This window comes from Marmota flaviventris, chromosome 2 (assembly GCF_047511675.1).
Source record: "Marmota flaviventris isolate mMarFla1 chromosome 2, mMarFla1.hap1, whole genome shotgun sequence".
NCBI classification, from domain to species: Eukaryota; Metazoa; Chordata; class Mammalia; order Rodentia; family Sciuridae; genus Marmota; species Marmota flaviventris.
The window spans coordinates 91,886,458-91,908,494 of NC_092499.1; the positions used below are offsets into that span (position 1 = coordinate 91,886,458).

Here is a 22,037-nt window from a genome sequence, read left to right on the forward strand (position 1 = left end):
TCTAGGAATGTGCTTCACAATTTACAAAGCATCTTAGAATCGACTTTCTCATTTTATCCTCACAGCAACCCTGCAAGTGGAGGTGGGCCTGGCACCACTATTGCTATCATCTTATTCCCAGGGAAACCAGAGTCTCACCATGAAGTCAAGAGCTCTTTGCTTTGTATCATGCAATGGTGCTGGATGTTGTAGACTCCAAAATATCAGCCCAAAGAACCTGAGGGTGTTCTGCGCATATGCTGGTGGACAGGAGGACCAGAGCAGGAGCCATGGCTGCTTGCTCCACTGCCTGAGCAGTTTTTTTGCTGTGGTTTGTGGGTGGGAACCCCTACTTGGGCCCATGGGTGGGCCTCACTGGGATGTTGGGAGGAGAGAGGAAGTTCCCTCAGAATCTAATCTCAGGGTGCACTATCACAGTGGGATGAACTCCATGTTCTGAGTCTGGGGGATGTTGAGCTGAAGGGGAGCTTTGAGATCATCTAGCTCCTCTGACAAAAGGGGGGAAACAAAGCTAGATGGACTTTTCTAAGTGAAAAAAAAATTACAGAGTATGAATTTTAAAAGCAATTTTGGGGTGAGAAGAGGGAAATCATTTGAAAGGTGGACTGGAAAGACAGGCGACTAGTATCTACATTCCCCTGGGTAGCCTGCCCATTCTTCCCTCTCCAATGATAGTCAGGGGTAGGACAGGAGGACAGTGACTAAACAGAGGAGGACACAAGACAAGCAAGGTGCCACATTTCTGTCCTGAGGGTGAGGAGCCACCTGGAATGCAGCACTGATGAGATAGTGACAGAGCCCACAGAAATGTTGAAGACACTTAAAAGGGACAGGCACACTGATACAGGGTGGAGTAGGGTGTGCAAGCTTCTATACTTCCTGGACCAAGCAGCCCAGTATGGGGAGGGCTGGGGAGGTACAGGCCTAGGTGGCCACTATGAGAAAAAACAGAAGGGAGGAAGAGGACTGGGGGCAAGCAAGCAAAACAGAGAGGAGGTGGAGGAGGAGGGTGAGGAGCCAGATGAATCTGCAGAACTGCAGAGCAGGTGAGGAGTGGACAAGAGCCCACAGGAAGATGTTCCACTTTTCTGTATTTTGGGATTTTCCAAATTATCTGTGAGGGAGATGTAGATTTGTAATGGTGATTTATTTATTTTTCCTCATGAGTCTGGAGATTGAACCAAGAGCCTTGCAAATGGAGTAATGATAGCTTTTAAAAAAACTCAAAGAAAGCGGTGGTGGGGGGGGGGGGGAAGGACCAAAATGATATAAAATGTTAGAAAAGACTTCCTCTGAGATGGGGAAGCTACTGATGGTTTTTCTTTCATTTTCTTCCACTTCTCTGTCCTTCCCAAATTATCAAGAATTATATGAATGATTCTGATAACCACAGGGGAAAAGAGTACCAGAGTACGAAAAAGAGAGAAAGGAAATGAGACTGAGGAGGGCTAGGGAAACAAGGAGAGGATGAAAGATGAGGAGGAAGCAAGAGGGGAAGGACCAGGTTAGGAAAAGTAGGGCCTGCTGCCCGGGAGCAACCCGCTATGAAGAGGCCTCCTGGCGGCATTGGGTAATGGGGTTTGTGGGGTGAATGTTTGATGAAAAGCCCTGCCATGCTGGATGCTCTCAGGTCAGCAGCAGAAAATCCTGCTGTGCAGCTTCTGGCAGTTGGCACTGCATTTTCTGTCCTCTCAGCCCATCCAGGACACCCTCACCAGACCTACCTCTGGGGGAATCCTTAATTCCGGAGAGGAAGCTGTAGAGGGAATCATGGCGGACATATCGTGTGGTTGAGGTCCTTTAGAGGGAAAAGGGAGGATCTAGCCACACAGCTGGCAGCCAGGCTAGTAGCAATAAGTGGCTTGTTAGCATAGGAGAAGACAACTAAAGACATCTTTATTGTTTGTTCCCAGGGTGGGAACACCAGGACAGGGGTGGAGCCAAGAGAATGCAATCAGGAGTAGAAAGGAACAAGATGGAGCTACAGGGGGTCGGGGGACTGGTGAGAGCTATGAGAGGGCAAGGTAGGGCTCAGGATGCTGTAGCTGCAGCAACAAAGATGTCCTTGTAGCCCTTGATCTCCTTGACCTCCTTGCTGCTGATGAGGACTTGCAGCTGGCGGGGTCCAGTCTTGATAGGGTAGAAGTCCACTTGAATTCGGATGGTGTGTCCAGCCATCAGAGTCCCAAGACTGAAAGTCAAGGAGAGCTGGGAACTGTGACTGGTTGGGTGGGTGATCAGGACCCCTCCCGCTCTCCAGCACCACCAAGCTCCACCTTTCCTGAGGAAGGTGGGATAATGGGAGAAAAGAGGCACCATCCAGAGACTGAGAAGAGTCCTATGATTCCCATGAGGCACTGCTTCTCAGAGATCAGCTCAAGAGGTGGATGGATGGCTTTACTTACTCTTTTACTATCTGCCCGTTGATGAGGCCACTTCCCTCCAGCACCATGATGCAGTTATTCAGGGCCACCCTTAGGGTATTGGTGAGGGTGATGTGGACTCTCAGGATATTGCCCACTTCAGCCCTCTCAGAGACCTGTGTAGAGAGGAGCACAGGTATCCTGGGCAGCTAGCCTCATCTCTGTACTCTATTTAATGACCTTCCTCCCCCATCCTGCTCGTGACCACCAGGGACTGCTATTCAGAGCTTCAGTGATACAGTTGGGAGAGAAAACTAAGAGCTGAGGATGTTTGAGATTAACACACTGGCCTCTTTTAGAAGGTCAAGATACCTCAGGAAGCTACCACCAATCAGGAATAGGAACAAAGTTAAAATCTCTTTCCCTCTCCTCCATCTAGTTCAAGATACCTATTAGATTTCAACTGAAGTGCCAGCTGCAAAGAGTTAGTGGTAGCTAACAGCAATTCTGCGTTAAACAGGATCCCAAGGATAAATCCAAAACAATCATAGTGGATTAGTAGTGTCTGACCCAGTTACAAGATAAAGAAGGAGTGTCATGTGCCACCCATGTGCTATCAGTGACATCATTCCACCCTTTTGCTCCATCAGGGAAGAAACAATGAAGCCCATGGACCTGACACAGCAGGCCCAGACCCCAGACCAAGTTCTATCCCCTGTGCGGGGTACCTCCATATACATCATCAGAACACACTCTTGAGTTTTTCTAGGTGTGTTCAGAGCTTCACTCTTGAGGTTGGTGTCATGGGTTGACAAGCCTTGGCCTGTGAGTGGGAGGCAGGGATTCTGTCCTACTCATTTCTAGAACCCCTGTGCCTATGATTGTGCCAGCTACATGATGGATATCAGTAAAGGAGTCATGAGCTCTGATCACCCCAATCACAGTAGGGGCATGTTCAGGCTTGGCCAGAGAATCAAGGAGAAGAAATAACACACCCTGACTTATCTGGAATTCAAATAAAGAACCAAGTCCCTAATGAGGATGTCCAAGTAAAATAGGTTAAAATAACTTTAGAATCCAGCAGTCACACAAATCATTCCTAGGTCACCTACTGATGGGGACCAATTCACAGCCCACCTGCCATTCTGCTATGTTGCTTCAGGGCCCTGTTGCAACCAAAGCTGTCCTCCAGGTAGCAAGCAGGGGCCCCATCTCAGCACTAGGCTTGTGTCTGCACGTGGGCCTACTACTTGCCCCACCACCGAGGCTGCCCAGTATTACTTGGCCAACTACCTGACTGTGGGCCCAGGTGAAAACCATGGAGTGGGCCAGCAGATTTATGATCGGATCTAGAGCCTCCCAAATATCTTTCTGGGTGGGGTGGGTCCTGATGTTGACAAAGCCACCAGGTATAGAGCCAGGTTTGGACGAGACAGTGGAAAAGTCTTTGGGAGTGGGAGGGATAGTGGGGTAAGGAGCCTCCAGGGAAGGAAAATACTCATAACAGGAAATGAGGAAAACCCCTGCCCTCCTCCACTTCCCCTTCATTCCTTCCGAATGCAAGAGCCGTATCAGGATCTTGCCCAGGTTGCTCCCAAACCTGAAATCTGAGGCTCACTTCTCATTTTTCTTATCACCCTTATTAGCGTCACCTTTTGAATTTCACCTTATGGTCTCAGATCTGCCTGCTCAACTGCATCTCCTAGTCACTGCCTGTCTTGTTTCTTTGCCTTTGGAAAGCAGTTTCCTTATTTAAAATGACTTCATGTTCATCTCATTTCTCCAGACAGCACCTTCTTGTGCAGCCTACGCAAACCGTCCCCTCTCTGAGATGTTTCCAGGTCTTGCTCTGTACTCTATACAGAGCATGAGTCAACACCATACCGTGTTGGTGTCTGAGGCTGGCACAGTGTTTTGTTTGCTACTGAACCCTCAGCCCCTGTGTTTGTGAGTCAGAGACCCACTGGGCCCCCATCTCTGTCCAGAGATCTCACCTCAATAGATAAGAGGGGAGGCTCCAGAGAGAGATCTTTTATGACCAGCATGGACCGCCTTGTCTCTTCAACTTCAGCAATGCCAGACACACGGATCAACTTTTCATCAGTCAGCTTATTTCTGTAGTTGTTGTAGGGCAGGAGGAGCGGCCATTGTATCTCTTGAGTACAGATAAAAGAAGAAGAAGAAGAAGAAAAAGAAAAAAAACACAGAGCTGGAGCTGGAGCTGGAGCTGGAGCTGGAGCTCAGAAGCAGAGCTCTTGCCCAGCATGTGTGAGCCCCGGGTTTGACCCTCAGCACCACATAAAAATAAATAAAATAGAGGCATTCTGTCCATCTACAACTATAAAAAATATATATTTAAAAAAAGAAAAGAAAAACACACACACACAACAACAACATTCCGAGACTAGGGAATGGGTAAGAGATTTGAAACAGGGTGGGAGAGAGTGGGGAGGAAGAGAAAGAGAACGAGAGAGAACATGCTTACCCTGAGACTGTCCCCATAGCTCACTGCTATGTATCTCCTGGTGGGATGGCATCAGAAGTATAACAGCTGGCATTCGACTTCCTACCAATGACGGCAGCCTCACTGTGCAGCGTGTGTGTGTGTGTGTGTGTGTGTGTGTGTGTGTGTGTTGGTGGGGTGGGGGCAGGGATTCTCTGTGATCTAACTGGAACAGCCCAATCTTGTTCATGGACCCAAAGCTCCCCTCCCTATAGGTGCCTTCTCAGGCCTGCCTCATACTCACCCTTCCCAACACTCACCCTTCCCAACGTCCAGGCTCAAGTGCACCATCTGCCTCCAAAGGGGCTTCCGAGTGCCACCCCCATGCAGCAGGGGCTGTGCACAGAAGCGCACCACCAGTCTGATGGGACCCCTGGGGTGGGCTCTCTCTGGTACCCTCCAGACATGCAGCATAAGCGGCACGTCTTGGCCCCACACTGGCATCCTGGCCAGGTGAAGCTGCAGCTGCACTGGTTGATCCTCAAAGACCCTGGACCCCAGGAGATCCAGGAGGAGTGATGAAGCTCCCTTTGGTCCCAGCATTTTCCGGGAAGCCTTCATGAATACAGACCGCTCCTCAGGGGATCCTGGCAGAAAGAGACACAGCAAAGACATCCATGGGGAGGGGTGGAAAGAACCAATGACCTTCCTGGGGAAACTAGCAACTCAACTCCCAGCTCTCCTCCTGAGGCTCAATTCTGTCATCTGTACCTGCTTTCTTCATACAGATGAATATATATATTGGGTTAAGTGAGTTGTTGAACGTAAGTACTCAGCACTACTCTTTGTCATCAATATTGCCACCAACAACACCATCATCATCATCAAGGCCAGAGGCTTCTCCCCCGACCAGGATCTTTCCGAAGACATACATTAAGCCTTTTAAATACAGCTTCATACAATTCACAATAGCTAAACTATGGGGCCAACCTAGGTGCCCTTCAACAGATTAATGGATTTAAAAAATGTGTTTTATACACACACACACACACACAAAATGGAGTATTACTCAGCCATAAAGAATGACCTTGTGACATTTGCAGCTAAATGAATGGATCTGGAGACTATCATGCAAAGTGAAATAATCCCATCTCAAAAAAACCAAAGGTCAAATGTTTTCTCTGATATGTGGATGCTAACCCACAATACGGGGGAAGGATAGAAGTTCAGTGGATTAGACAAAGGGCAAAGAGAGGGAGGGGGAATAGGAAAAGGAAAGACAGGAGAATGGATCTGACATAACTTTTGTATGTACATACATACACCACAGTGAATCTCACCATTGTGCACATCCACAAGAAATTAATTTAAAATAAAAATAACTATGGGCAAATGGCAGAAAGATCAACAGAAGGAGGGCAATCTGGGATGGGGAAAGCAAGGAAAAGGAGAGATACTGGGGTCCTGATTAGAATAAGATATGTTCCTTGCTTGTATAATTACATCAAAATGGACTCAACTGTCATGTATAACTAAAAAGAACCAATAAATTTTAAAAATAAGTAAAAAGGAACATTAAAAAATAAATGAATAAATAGTCCAACATAGTGGCACATGTCTGTAATCCCAGCAGTGCAGGAGGCTGAGGCAGGAGGATGGTGAGTCCAAAACCAGCCTCAGAAAAGTGCGGCGCTAAGCAACTCAGTGAGACGCTGTCTCTAAATAAAATACAAAAATGGGCTGGGGTGTGGCTCAGTGGTTGAGTGTCCCTGAGATCAATCCCTGGTACCAAATAAATAAATAAAGTAAGCTTCAACCCTTGCCCTTGGTGGCTACTCAACATTAAGGCTGGACCCAAAATATTCCCATACTGTGGACTCCTCTAGAGCAGTTACTGTGTGCCAAAGGTCCGTTCCCTGTGCATTCTGTGAATTCTTCATTTAACCCTCTGAGGTACTGTTATCCCATTTTACAGATGAGTAAGTGGAGGCACAGGGATGGTAATACTGTTCAGCTTTCGTGGCTAGAGCATGGCAGAGCCTTCTTTAGTTCTCAGGTGACCTGACTCCACCCCAGCTCTCTTTATGGGGATGTCCACTCCCTCCCACAGGCCCTGAAGCCCTTTCCTTCTGAGTGTCCATCTTCCCCACTACTGCTACCGCTACTGCCAGGGACACAGAAAGATGATGGTATAACACTGAGAAGAGTTACCAAATAAAATATAGGATATCTAATTTAAATTGAATCTGTTGATGAACAACAAATAATTTTTAATATTTGCATGCAATGTTTGAAACATACTAAAAATCACACCCAGTTAAATTTGCATTTCAGATAGTGAATACTTTTTAATATGTCATATATACCATTGGGTATCTACTTATACTGAATTTCTTTTGTTTATCTGAATTTATCTGGAATACAAATTTAACTGGGCACCCCGTATTTTTATTTGCTAAATCTGACACCCATACCTGAGGGTCACATGCCCAGGGTCCAGGATAGTCCCCTAGGAGGAGGAAGTGAATACATGGTGATGGTTTAAACCTGAAGCCATCTAAGTTGGGGAGCAGTAGAAAGGTGTTTTCACCCGTCCCCTCCTCTCATCCCCTGCCCAAGCACCTTCTGGATACTTGTAGGAGCCAGTGATGTCTTGGTGCTGGTCTGACCCTACCATCTTGGTGCTAATCTCCTTCCCGATGGAACTGGTGTTGTGGGCCAGGATTTCCTGGGCCTCGCCGTCCCTGAGGAGCCAAATAACTTCATCGGCATTCACCTCGGCATACACAAAAGGGGTGTCATACGCCAGGTGGACCTCCCCTTCCTTAATGGCCCTCACAGAGGCAGGGCCACAGCAGAACAGCCCTGTGGAGGCAACAGAAATTGTGGGATATGACTCTGACACCTGGACCAATGCAATTAGTCATGGCCATGGGAAGTGGGGAAAAGGGTGGGCAGTTGACACTGATGACCTGTCCCCTTGGGGGGTCCCCCTGGTACCAAGCACTTTTGAGCCCATTAATTCATGTGATCCACCTTCTGAAGAGGCCTTTGCCATTACCATCTTCCCCATGTCACCGGTGAGGAAAGAACAGAGCAGCCCAGTGACTATCTGGGTGATCCCTCTGTCAGTCATAAGGTTAGACCCAATCCAAAGCTGTCTCAGCTATGACTCTGGGGAGGGGGTAAAGTGAGAACACATGGCTCCTCTCTGGCCTCCTGTTCTCATGGTCAGTCACCCTTGTTGTCCTCCTGGGATCCTGCCACCTCACGCACCGCTGCTGGTTTGCTGGGGAGTGGGGTCCAGAACCTGCCACCCATTGTATCCTGGTGGGAGATCTTTTCGGATCATCCAGCACTCATTCCAGACATGAAAGTTCCTGTAGAAGGGAGAAAACAGACTGGACTTAATTTCCTAAGGATCTACCAGGTACCCAATACTAGGCAGAGTGCTTCCTATCATTGTTTCTTTTCTTTTTTTTTTCTTTTGATTAGAAAGTAATTTCAACCTTAAAGTTGCAAAAAAAAAAAAAAAAAAAGTACAAAGAACACCTATATACCCAATTCATCTATTATCAACATTTTCTTTATTTACTTTCTTTCAATATTGATACAGATATGTACATTCATACTTCAGTATGTATTTACTAAATATAGCGATCTTCTCTTACATAACCCTGTGCAGTTAACCAAACTTAGCACCTCTTCAGAAGGTGGATCACATGAATTAATGGGCTCAAAAGTGCTTGGTACCTGGGGGACCCCCGAAGGGGACAGGTCATAATACTTTTATCAAATTTATTGTCTATATTCCAATTTTGTCAGTGGACCTAATAACGTCCTTTATAGCATCCTTTCCCAGCCAGTATAAAATTTAATTTAGGATCACATTGCATTTAGTGGTCAAGCACCTTTAGTCTCCTTTGATCTTAGAACAGTTCCTCAGCCTTTTCTTCGTTTATTACATTGACATTCTGAGAACAGTATTTGTTTATTTTACCAGAATGGCTCCCATTTTGGGCTTGTCTGATCTTTCCTCATGATTAGATTCAGGTTATTCATTCACAGACATAATTCTCCATAATATGTCACTGCTTCTTGGGTCAGAGACAATTCACATTGAAGTATTTATTCCTCCCTGTCTGGGGCACAGCAAAGATCTGTTCCAGACAGTTCCCCTCACCATATTTTGTCTTGTTTCTCAGATGGCAGCATCTCTGCATTTTGGTCATAGTAGGTATCAATCGTCAAGTTCCCATCCATGTTGTGTGCAGAGTGGAAATTAGAAACCACACGAGTTGGAACACCTAAGCATCTCATTACTAATGAGAAGAAAAAGAAGAAAGAATTGCTAAGCGCAAGTCAAGCAGAATTACTGTTTTGCATAATTTTGCATAACTTCTAACTTTCAAGCTGGTGAGAAAAAAGAGTCAATATTCTTGTAGGTCCACACCTGAAATAACTCCTTTATTCCCAGAGCACCATACCCAGGCCCAGAACCCTGCTATGTACCTGCCCCATCAATGGTGTCCATCACACAAGAGAAAGAAATAATTTGATGGTCACTTAAAACAGTAATTAATGGATCAATTTATCATTTAGGGCGTTTTCTACACAGCAACTGTCCAAGTTAAAAACAGAAAACCTAAAACATCTAATTAGAAAGAAATTTAAATCTATGGCCAGTTTCCAAAGAGAAGCTGAGTGACCTTAATTAAGTGCCTTAACTTCTCTGGGTTAGTTTTCTTGCATGTAACAAAATGGAGTTGGACTAGATGATTTTCAGTTATAAACTTCTGGGTCTAACTGGGCACAGTGCCTATAATTCCAGCAACTCTGAAGTCAGGAAGCTCAGAAGTTCAAGGCCAACCTTAGTGAGAACCTGTTTCAAAATAAAAAGGACTAGATATGTAGCTCAATGGCATAGCACCCCTGGATTCAATCGCCAGTACAAAGAAATTTTAAAAATTAAATTAAATTCTGGATCTGTGGGGCGAGGGTTGTGGCTCAGGGTAGAGCATTTGCCTAGCATGCTTGAGGTGCTGGGTTTGATCCCTGGCACCACATAAAACTTTAAAAAACAAATAAAATAAAGGTATAAAAAAATTGGGATCTGTAATTTTACTTGAAGACAAGAGTTGGGGGAGAGAAGTAGGACATTAGAGAATGGATGGAAGGATATGGTAGACTTTTAGAGATACAATAGAAGATGCCATCAGAGACAAGGAAAAACCATCCGGAGGCAGTGACCATCTTTGATAAGGCAGCAGCGCCCTCTTGTGGCTTCTTAGGATAGTACTACAAAGGCTTCTTAAAGCTGAATTAAGATGCCACAAATCTAGAACACACACACACACACACACTCAACCTGCCCAGAGTCAGATGAAATCAAGCCAACAGCCAGGCGTGACTTTGTAACCTTGTTTAACACTTTGGTCCCATCCCGTCTGTCTCCTTCTCAGGAGGAGCAGCCGGTGCCAACTGACACTGCTGGGAAGTGCACAATGCTTTGAAGTGTAAGAGGACTGCTGAAAGAGATCAATCCTTTTGTTTTGATTCGCTGAAGAGCCGTCAAGAAGTCTATAGTCACCTATCCAATCCTAGCACAGTTCCTGTGAACAAGGCCTGGGCTGTAAATGGCCAGAGGCAGTTGGCAAGAGCAGCTGTTCCCACTCAGTGGCCTCAGAACTGGCCTGTGAGGGGACTGGGCTTGGAAATGGAGCCAGGTTGTGGACCTAGTCCTTCTCCTTCTGACCCCAGAGTCGGAAGACCTGAGCCTATCTCCATAATACCTGCCTGGCCACTGTGGCAGACTTCCCAGGCCAAGGCAAAACTAAGAATACTAAGTTCTGGCAGAGTCTCAGCCCCATTTCACAAATAGGCAAGGGAGGCCACTTGATTGGACACTCAGATTTAAACCTCTTCTCTCTTTGGAGCACCTGAATGTAACTGCCGGTCTATGCTGACCCTCTCAGAAAAGCCTAGAGCTTTGGCCCTTGTCTCTGTACTTTCTGTCCTGTGCTCCTGCCTTCTCCAACATAGAGTCAACCTGTTAGTTGAGCAAATGTATCCTGGGCACCACGGTATGACAAGGCAGCCATGTGGAAGGTCTGCTGGCCTTACATGGGGGAGACAGGCAGACCTCTGTCTCTCTCTCGAATTCACAAATAATCTGGCCAATGACTTTACCCTGAATTGTAAATAACTGATAATGCATAAAAGTCTCAATGCTCCTTAAATATAACTAGCAAGGTAATACATCTCTAGTTGCCATTCCTCATGAGACAGAAGCCTCCATGAGGTAGCTATCCCAGACCATCTGCTTGCACCCCAGCTCTCTGACCTTGTTCCTTGACTCCAGGCTCACTTTGAGCTAAGAAGCCAAATGGATGGCAGAAAGAAGCCATTTTACCTCTGCTTTGAGACTACAAGCTGCTTTATCCAGGTGGCTATGTTAACAATCTCACTATGCCATCAAGGAGACCATGGAGTGACTGCAACAAGCTGACCCTCTAAGACTGCGTAGCACATTGGTTAAGAGCATGCATGCCCACAACTCCATGGCTGTGGGGCCATGAGCAAGCTACTGAAACTTTATGAGCCCAGTCTCAAAGGGACATGGTGAAGATTGAGTGATTCTTCACTCACCAGTGCACATAACAGAGGCAAAGACCCAGCACTGTCCATACTTCACAGGCTGCCCACCCCTGGCTGACCACTGCCGCAGGATGGCCACACTGCCGTTCCACTCCAGGGGGCTGACGCCCTTGGAGTAATCCTCTCCCCAGTTCCCTTGCAGCACGCCGCTGTCATCATTGCTGTTGATCTGCAAAGCACAGACAAGTGGGTTTCCATAGGGCCAGGGGAAACTCAGACTATCCTCAGACAGGGGCAGGAAGCCTCTATCCTTACCATGGCGCTCACCACCCTGCACACATACACCACATCATTCCGCTGGGAATAGTCTTTGGATGGGTTCTTTAAGAAGTACAGGCTCTTGTTCAGGATCTCAAAACAGATATCTATGATGTCTTCTTCAAACTTCCAAGCCATTTCAAGAGAGAAAAGAGAGAAGAGCAAAAATGTCTAGAATTCTGAAACTTTGAGTCCCTGGCAGACTTTTAGGGAGGGTGTGTATGTGGTGGGGATGTAGGGGCTAAAGATAAGACAAGGTCCTGCCTTCCATGAGCTTATAAACCAAATTGGGAATGTATTAAATTTGGAATTGTGAAAAAGTAAACTAGGTGGCTCTGATAGAAAATGCAGAGAATGCATTTTGACTGAAGAGAGCAGAGAAGGATTTGAACTAGTGGGCTTGGATGGATGGGGTAGACAGAAAGTGAGGAGAGTGAGGAACATCTACCTGAGGTCTTTGAGCATGGTAGGTCCCAAGGACTTAGGTAGTCCCTTATCTGGTGGACTTGTGAGACCAAAAAAGGATCAGATGGATCCGTAGGGATAGGGCCAACAGGGGGTGGGGGGAAAGATTGTGACAGGTTTTGAAACCAGGTAGAGGAGCTCAGAGCTGACTCTGTGAACACTGGAAAGTCCAGTGTAAACTTCTGACATAGGTTTGCAATGTGTGTTTGTGGCATGTGTCTAATACACTGGTATCATCTCAGTTTCAAATTTTCCACAAGTTGCCATACTTGGAGAATGGATTTCCTTCAGCAAGGCTCCCAGAGCTTACCCAACTCTTCCCCCTGTGGTCTGTGCACAGGACTGAGGTAAGAAAGAAAGAAACTATACGCACCGCGGTTGGTGATAGGAATGGAAGTTGTTCAAGCCCAAGAGCCCTCTGTACAGGACTGAATATTTGATGTTATTGAAGAATTACTATTCCTCTTTTTGATTATTGTGGATTTTTCAAAAGGAATCATTTTTTGGAGACATATTCTGAAGTATACTGGATTGAATGATAAGGTTTTGCAATTTGCTTAAAAAAAAATTCATGGTGAAAAAAGGATTAAAGGAGTAAAGACCAGAGATGGGCGTGTCTTTCTGGGCAAGGGCAGGTATTAAGCATTTCAGCCTTAGCAGGTCATGGCCTCTGTTTCAATAACTCAGTTCTGCCATTGAGCACAAAAGCATCCCCAATCTCCAAATAAACAAGCATGGCTGTGTTCCAATAAAATGTTATTGATAGACACCAAGATTTGAACTTTGTATAATTTTCAATGGTTCTTGTGAAATTCTTTTCAACAACTTTCAAATGTGAAAAACATTCTTTATTTGTGGGCCATACAAAACAGGCTGTAGGCCACAACTGACCCATGAGCTATCATTTGTCAAACCATAAATTGGTCACTAGTGGAAACTAGTGGAAACTGAGAGATAGGTACATGGACATTTATTATACTCACCTGTCTACTCTGAATATGTTTTAGCTTTCCATAAGAACATAAAAGGTGAAAAAGGAAGGGTATCTCCCTCCCCCTTCTTCCTTGTCCCTCTCACTGGAAGGGAAATTGACCCAGCAGCTCATACTGTACCCTTTGTTGCTGTCCTTCATGAACTAACAGAGTTGTAGTGACCAGCCTTAGGAACCCACCCCAGGGGATCCTATTACCTGCCCGTAGTTCCAGGGCCAGGAGGTGACGAAACTTTCACGACCCTTGTAAACAAAGCCATAATCCTTCATGATATACTCCTGCAGCAATATTTCACTTGGCAGGTACACGTCGTCCTCTGAGCAGTAAAGAGTCGCAGAGAGAACAAAACCCCAAACCAAAAAACAGAGCAATACAATTAAAAACCAGTAATGACAGTAGCTTTCTGAAAATCGGAGGAGTAGTCAGTGAATTGATGGCAACAGATATTAACACTGGATCCCCTTAAAAGTTTAGCATGTGCTTCTCCAGAGGCCAGAAATGTAATTTATACTTTAAAAAATATAGATTGTAAAATTTATAAGCTTATTAAGGTTTTCAAAACTATTGATGGACAGAAAAAAGACAATGAAAATCATTCATTCCCACTATTCAGAGACACCCATCATTACATTGTAATATATTCCGTCCACTTTCTTTCTATGACATGTATTTAATACGATTACAAGCATATCATTTTCCAATTTCGGAACTAATTTTGTTTGAGGTCATCCTATGAATATTTTCATGGTGCCATTAAAATTTCTTGATAAAGGTGATGTTTAGTTCGAGCACATGATACTATGTTACATTGATATAGACTACAATTTATTTTCTAAGCTTTCTCAAGAGTTCTCCATGGATCAGGTTAGCATTATAACCTTTGAGCAAGTCCTACCTGCACTCCATGGGTTAAAAAGCAGGATGAAATTCCCCAGTGGGTAAGTCACACTTTGACCTTGGTCCCGAGAGATCTCTATTTTCAGAGTGTAGTGGCCAATGACTGCATTGGCTGGTGTAAAAAGCGAGACTTGGAGAGAGTTGGAGTCAATGGTGAAGTCAGAAGCACTCCAGACTTTCTCTTGCCGGGCCTGTGTAAGTAAGAATGAGGCTCGTGTTCCCAGCAGCTCTGTGGGCTCAGGTCCTATGTAGGAGAAAATGACCCCAAAGGGAGGTTCAAAAATCTATGTGGTATACACATGCATATCAGATAGAGCACTAATCTCCAGGATATATAAAGAACTCAAAAAACTTAACACCAAAATCATCATCATCATCATCATCATCATCATCATCCAATCCAATGGGATAACAAACTGAACAAACACTTCTCAGAAGATATACAATCAACAAATATATGAAAAAATGTTCAACATTTCTAGCAATTAAAGAAATGCAGATCAAAACTACTCTAAGATTTCATCTCACTGCAGTCAGAATGGCAATCATCAGGAATACAGACAACAATAAATGTTGGCAAGGATGTGGGGGAAAGGTATATTCATACATTGCTGGTGGGACTGCAAATTGGTGCAACCATTATAGAAAGCAGTACGGAGATTCCTCAGAAAACTTGGAATGGAACCATCATTTGGCCCAGTTATCCCACTTCTTTGTTTATACACAAAGTACTTAGAATCAGCATACTACGTGATGCAGCCACAGCAATGTTTTTAGCAGGTCAACTCACAATAGCTAAACTATGGAACCAACCTAGATGCCCTTCAACAGATGAATGGATAAAGGAAATCTGGTAGATATACACAATGGAATATTACTCAGCCTTAAAGAGGAATGAAATTATGGGATTTGCAAATAAATGGATGGAACTGGAGAATATCATGCTAAGCAGAAAACCAAAGTCCAAATGCTTTCTTTGATATGTGGATGCTGATCCATAATGGGGGGCAGGGGCAGGGGAAGAATGGAGGAACTTTGGATTGGGCAGAGGGGAGTGAGGGGAGGGAAGAGGGCATGGGGGTAGGGAAGATGGTGGAATGAGAAAGTCATCATGAATGGTGTGATTTTACATTGTATACAATCAGAGATATGAAATGGTGTGCTCCAATTGTGTACAATGAATTGAAGTCATTCTGCTGTCATGTATAACTAATTAGAACAAAATAAAATAAGAAAACAGGAATATTACCTATCAGGAATATTACCTATTTTTTAAATCTTTGTGGTATAGGATTCCTGTGGCCTGGAAGAATCCTCACCTTTCCCATTACTTGCTAAGTCCTTTAGTTTAATGCTTTTACTGCCATTGAGAGTCTTTGGGTAAACCACTTTAGATCTCTGTGCCTTTGTTTCACTTTTTTTCCTCCTTATCTGTAAAATGGAGATTATAATAGCACCTACCTGAAAGTTTCTCATGGGGAATAGATGGGATCATGGGTGAGTGCCTATGTACTTAAAATTGGGGTGTTATGACCACAACTTCAGAGTTTGCTGAGCTGGCCAAATCTTTCCTTAACAGCAGGGTACTGAGCATGAGGGTCCTGGGGTATCCCAGGAGAAGAGGGGTGAGAGCTCCTCAGAAAGAAGAGGCAGGGATCCTGCAGACCAACTCTGCTGATGTCCACATTTTGAGGGAATGCACAGAGCCTAGGAGGGCGAGCTCACCGGTCTCAGCCACAAAGGTGATGGAGTCTGTCTGGGGCTGGAAGGGTCTGTTGAAGTTCAGCTGGAGGTTGAAAAGTTGACCTCTGCGCACAATGAGCCGCTTCAGGCCCATCTCCTGTGTGTGGTGCCCTTTGTTGTTCCTGGGGCTCTGCAGGTCAACAGACCTGAGCTCCAAGGCTGCCACTAGGGGAGAAGAAGGGATGGGTAAATGCCCAGCTGTGACTCTCTGGGTATAGGTGTCCCCAAAGTTTTTCAGTCATTTCTGTAGAACCTGACTCTGACAGGTAATATTCCTGTTCATTCTTAGCCCTTCTGCCTCCCTGCTTCCTAATTTCATGACTCAGCCTCAGAGGGCAATTCAGTAGGCCCTGGCCAGTGATGAGGAGGATTTCCATTCTGATAACCTCCACACCTGGACCCGGAGCCACAGTGCTGGAGGATTAGGCTACCCAGAAGACAAAATGATTCCAGATAACTGAAATTTACTTTATGATCCTGCTGACATAAGAATAAACATATTAACATTTTGTAGAAATGAAGTTGAGCTGACTGGAGGCTGGGGCCTCAACTCCAAGGCATGTTCCTATTTTAGGACATGAGGCAGGCTTAGGGTTATTTGTAACTTATTGCTTGCTTCTCAGTCATGTTCCAGGTCTCTGAGGAGGGCCCTGACTGCTTTCTAGGAAGTACATGTAGTGTATGATAGTGAAAGTCTCGTAGCATGCTGGCTCTGGAGTGACACAGCCCCAGGTTACCACCTTGGAAAGTTTCCTGTGAGACCTTGAACAAGCCACTTATGTTGCCAGACATCAGTGTCCTTATCTGAAAAATGGGGAGGCAATCATATTTCAACTTCATGGAAATGAGAAGGTCATTAATACCCACGTATTAAGAAGCCTCAGATTGCACACTTAGCTATTTTTGCAGATGTATACTGTGTTTACTGTCAATGAAAACCTGTTAAGTCTTTCCCTTAGTAGAACACCAAATTGTCCTAGTGAGGGCTGGGATTGTAGCTTAGTGGTAGAGCACTTGCCTCGTAAGAATGAAGCACTGGGTTCGATCCTCAGCACCACATAAAAATAAGTAAACAAAATAAAGGTATTGTGTCCATCTACAACTAAAAAATAAAATATTAAAAAAAATTATCCCAGTGAACCGCAACAGGAAATCTCCCCCACCCAGGGCATTTGGAAATGTCTGGAGACATTTCAGTTGTCATGACCGGAGAGAGGCTGCTATTAGGATCTAGTGGGAAAAGGCCAGGGATGTGGCTAAATAGAATCCTAGAGGAAAAACTCTCATTTGCTCCCAGTTAGTTTTTGTACCCTTTGCATTCTGAACTTCCACAAAGGTTAGTTCTGTTTTTCCATCTCTCCTGTCTGAAGTTTTTGAATCCTGATTTTTTTTTCACCCAAATATTTTACTTGGCCATCTGTGGATTGGCAAAACTGTCTTTCTCCAATTAATTGGTAATAAGATGGTTCTGAGCACCAGGGCTTAAGTTGGGAGGCCAATGGAGTATCCTCAGAACTGTCCTCCAGGTTGACACTGAGCTATTAGGAGTACTCTGGGTATAATTGTTCAACTAGCTGTGACTATATTTAATTCTCTATGTAAAAATAGTTGAATTAGATATTTAAAAATTTTAGTTGAAGTCTAAAATCAAACACAGCTTTCACATTTCTGTCTTTCCCATAAGTTTATCAAATGTTTAGCTGAAAACAGAATGTTCACTGAGGTTTCTTGATCATCCTGCTGGGAACAATCTTCCCTTGGGGTAGATTCATCAAAGGTGAATTACTGAACCAAATGATACAAAGTTTTTAAGCCTCTTGATGTAATTTGGCCACTTAAATGGATATGCCATTGAAACCAGAAAATTCAGGAAAAGATCTAAGACAGGTGGCTTTCAGTTTCTCAACAGCAATTTTTAAACTTCAGATCCAACCCATTAGTAGTTTGTGGAATAAACTTGGAAAAAAAGGTGATCACTATTAAGAAAAATAGGTTAGAAAATATCACAATGCATCACACATAGGAAGAACAAGGATACTTTTTAAATTTTATTTTTATTGGTACATATCATGATACACAAAAGTTGGATTCATATTCATACTTGCACATTACATAATTTGATAACCTCATAATCTCATTCCCCATACCTTCCCTTTCCATCCCTTCCTCCCTCCCCTATTTGTTCTACTCTACTGATCTCCCTTTTGTTATTATTATTTTAATTAGTGCATTATAATTGTGTGTGTATATATGTATATATATGTGTGTGTGTATGAATGTGGGATTCATTGTGTATATACATGGGTACAGCATGATTTGGTATTTCATCCTCCAGTATTTCCTCATGCCCTCCTGTCTTCCCTCTCTTCTCCATTCCCTTCCTCTACATATTTCCCTTCTATTTTTGTGAGATCTCCCTATTTTAATTCCTTTTTTTTTCTCTTCTCTCTGTCTCTCTCTTTTCCACATAAGAGAAAACACTGGACCTTTGACTTTCAGAGTCGTGCTTATTTCTCTTAGCATGGTAGAACAAGGACAACTTTTTGTGTAACTGACCATGATATAAACCAAATGTAGGTCATAGTCAAAACTCTGAAAGCAACAGGCCTAGATTCTGCTGGAAACTGTTTGCATCTCATTGGTTCCTGAGGGGCCTGATATTTTCCTACCAAGACCACTGAGCCTTCCCAGGAAGCCTCTCATTCATTCTATATATACCTCCCAGGGGCAGTGATGAGCACTTACCTTCCATGCACAGGAGAGAATAGGGCCAGGGAAGCCTTTCCTGTTCAAAGCTTGAGCATGGTTCCTAAGTGTAACCAGCTCCAGGTTGGCTTTATGTAGCTTCTCTCAGTTTGGGAAGGAAAGGGGAGGAGAAGAAAGATATCTTCCTCTCCTTGTCCAAGTTTGCAGTGTACTGAGAAAATGCATTCTCCACAAGACACTTAGGGTTTTTTTTTAATTCCACTTAATATAATTATGTATTTAGCTCACTGAAGGGCTTTTCATGTCAAGGAGATGATGACTTAAGAGAATAAAAGCAAGGGCTTCCAAGGGAGACAGAAAAAAAAGCCAAGAGGATCAGGAAGAGGTTCAACAATGCAGGAAATCCAGCAGGCTCAATTAGTGAAAACACGTCAGCACCCACAACGCCTGATTTGGCCACAGTCCCTTGGGAGTTAATGACATGAGTAAGAGGAGAGGTGAGCCCCAGAGACAAGACTCCTGGCGCTAATGAATGACTAACGCAAAGTCAAGGGTATAAAAGGATCAAATTACATAATCATATCCTGATATATTATCAGATTTTTTTTTTTTAAAAGGAGACATTAAATCAACGATTTGCCTGCAGGGAGTTCTGAGAAGTGAAACTCCTGTCTTCTGAGAAATCAAAACCTGAGACAGCCCTGCTCTCATGGAAGCCTCCATCCCACAACTCAGGTCTGGCTCAGAGGATAGGAGCTTTCTTTGGCCACTGAATATAATGCTCCACCTCTCGCTCTACAATCACTTGCTATCACAACACTTTATTTTCTGTGGAATACTTAATAATAGCATCTTAGAATTAGTTTCACATAAGCAGAGACTTCAGTCATCTTCTTGAACGTAGATTCCTCTAAACTTAGAATGAAGCATGGAATCTAATTTCAGAAAGGTATCACTAATGTCCATGGAATTCTTTTTTTAATATTTATTTTTTAGTTATAGAGGGATACAATATCTTAATTTTATTTTTAAGTAATGCTGAGGATCGAACCCAGTGCCTCACGCATGGCAGGCGAGTGCTCTACCTCTGAGCCACAATCCCAGCTCCATGGAATTCTTAACTACATGGCAGTCCCTCTTTGAAGAATCTTATGTGTCTAAGATAATTTATGCTCTCACAACCACTCTGTAATGGAGTATTAATATTGTTTTTGATGTGCAAGAAGGTGCTGGGTAGAGCTGGTTTTCAAATCCTGGTAGGCTGGCTCCAGAGTCTTCCCCCCTTTTAACTTCATAATTTCCTGCCTTTCCTGGTAGATGATCAGGGATGTTTGCTGAAGGGGCAGATGCATGTGTGCATGATATTTGAGGAGTAATCCATCAGAAGGGCAAAAACAATGGAATGCTATCCATAATATATAAAAGTGGCTGTAAATATTAAGAAGACAGCCTATCATCGCAGAAATGCAAACTAACACAATAATGAGATCTACATTGATCTATTTAAAAATATTTAAAAGAATAATGATAACCTATTTTATTGAGGGTATATGGAAATAAGCTGTCTCATATACTAACTATGGGAGTGAAAGTAAATTCATACAGAGAAAATCAGTTAATTACCATAAAAAAATCAGTCAATTACCATCAACATTTAGAATGGATATTGCCTTCAATCCAATAATTGTTCTTGAAAAAATGTTTAGTATAAAATATCTACACATGGGCTGGGGATATAGCTCAGTTGGTAGAGTGCTTGCCTTGCAAGCACAAGGCCCTGGGTCCAAACCCCAGCACCACCAAAACAACAACAACAACAACAAAAACTACACATTTAATTTCAATAGGGACATCTGTTGCAGCATTGTTTATAAGAGCAAATATTAGAAATAATCTGAAGGTCCATCAATAAGGGATAGTAACAAACTAAACAAATAAACAAATGTATTAAATAAATTGTGCTTATATACCCGAAATGAAAAACTCTTAGTTGTTACAAGTTCTTAATAGACTAACATGCACTGACATGGAAAGATTTCATGGAAAGATGTATGATGCTTTTTTAAAAAGCAAATCTACAGATAATACATTTTATATAATCTAATCTGTGTAAAACAAGTTTATATCATCTAGTATTATTTGGAAGCTGTTGATCAAATTGTTCACAAGAATTTTAAGCCTAGATGTTTTCCTATGGGGAAGGAGCAGGACTTGGAAAAAAAAATATATATATATATATACATACACACACACACACACAAAGCTGGACTTGGATATAGGGGAGAGGAGGGGATAAGCCTGTGAGGACAGCAGGGCCAGGCTAAGGAGAGGCTTGGCTCCCAGTGCTGTTTGGTTCAGTGGTAACAGGTATTTCTAACCCTCAGGGGAGATAAACTGTTACACGTTTCTAAGGGTAATTTATCAATATTTATCACAAAACAAAAGAAAGCCTTGAAATATCAATACCTTTAACCCATAAATTTCTCTTCTAAGAATTCTTTACTAAGAAGATTATCATTCTTATGCAATATAAACAAAAGAATGTTCATTGTGATACAAGTGTCCTATGAGAAGAGTTGAATACATAATCTTCATTCCTCTTACCTGATGTAACCAACAAAGAGGACACCAACAGCAACCATAACAACAAAAGAACAAAGAACCTGGGGGAAATGATGCCCTATATAATAAAAACTAAAATAAAAAAGATTGAAACAGTATATATAGATTGTTGTTAGGCAGTGAAATTGTGGGAAATTTTTCTTTAAGTTTTTCAGCGCTCTCCCAGCTTTTGATTTGAACAAGCATTCCTTTTGTATTTAGGGAAAAGCATTACTTTGATTAAAGACAGGTTTTTGAACAGGAGTGGCAGGATCAAAGCTGTACTTTAGGATTAATTTGGTGTTTAGCCCAGACCAGAGGGGAAAAAGACAAGAGTGGGGAAGGCAGTGAGAGTTTTGGCACAATGATCTAAGCCAAAGACTAAAGAAGACTTAAGCCCAGGTGTTGTTAAGGGGAAAATGGGGACCACCTTTCATGTGTGAGAGACAGACACCACAGGCATGTGGCAGTCTAATAAATGCACGGAGAAATGACTTGACTTGCAGGGCTTTCTAAGGCCCCAGCTCGTGTGGATGAAGACTGGGGCTGGTTAAAGGAATCCTCTGCAGACAAGGTCCTGCACCATCAGGCTGGTGGTGAAGACCTGGGAAGCTCCAGGTGGAGACCACAGAGAGCAAGTTATATCTGGCACAGCCAACAGAGAGAATTAGCATCAGCCACTAAATGCCAGGTGGACTCACTCCTTCCTTTCTGTCTTTGTCCCTCAGTTTTTCAGCTTCTTTTCTTTTTCCACTTTTCATTATTATTGTTGGTTTGGGGGCTTTTACAAATACTTCATTCTTTTTCATTTCCTCCCTTTTAAAAAATGTGAAAGGGTATATTTGTGTAAAAGCACATGAAGAGATTCCTGTGTGGTAAGATAACTGCAGTGTTCTATGCCCCCTTAAGTGT

At 43.4% G+C, this 22,037-nt stretch overlaps 1 protein-coding gene across 1 annotated transcript in view; it reads right to left on the reverse strand.

Moving 5' to 3' along the window:
- Nucleotides 1–1,877: 1,877 nt before the first annotated feature.
- Tgm7 (transglutaminase 7) overlaps nucleotides 1,878–22,037 on the reverse strand; it is a 44,781-nt gene continuing 24,621 nt past the window's right edge. The window contains exons 2-13 of the mRNA XM_027926011.1: nucleotides 15,801–15,983; nucleotides 14,074–14,319; nucleotides 13,376–13,494; nucleotides 11,719–11,847; nucleotides 11,455–11,632; nucleotides 8,990–9,128; nucleotides 8,083–8,186; nucleotides 7,429–7,671; nucleotides 5,127–5,453; nucleotides 4,358–4,518; nucleotides 2,406–2,539; nucleotides 1,878–2,191 (exon numbers count right to left, since the gene is read on the reverse strand). Coding sequence (XP_027781812.1) covers nucleotides 2,032–2,191; nucleotides 2,406–2,539; nucleotides 4,358–4,518; nucleotides 5,127–5,453; nucleotides 7,429–7,671; nucleotides 8,083–8,186; nucleotides 8,990–9,128; nucleotides 11,455–11,632; nucleotides 11,719–11,847; nucleotides 13,376–13,494; nucleotides 14,074–14,319; nucleotides 15,801–15,983 — 2,123 coding nt within the window. The 3' untranslated portion in view covers nucleotides 1,878–2,031. The remainder of the gene's footprint in view (nucleotides 2,192–2,405; nucleotides 2,540–4,357; nucleotides 4,519–5,126; nucleotides 5,454–7,428; nucleotides 7,672–8,082; nucleotides 8,187–8,989; nucleotides 9,129–11,454; nucleotides 11,633–11,718; nucleotides 11,848–13,375; nucleotides 13,495–14,073; nucleotides 14,320–15,800; nucleotides 15,984–22,037) is intronic.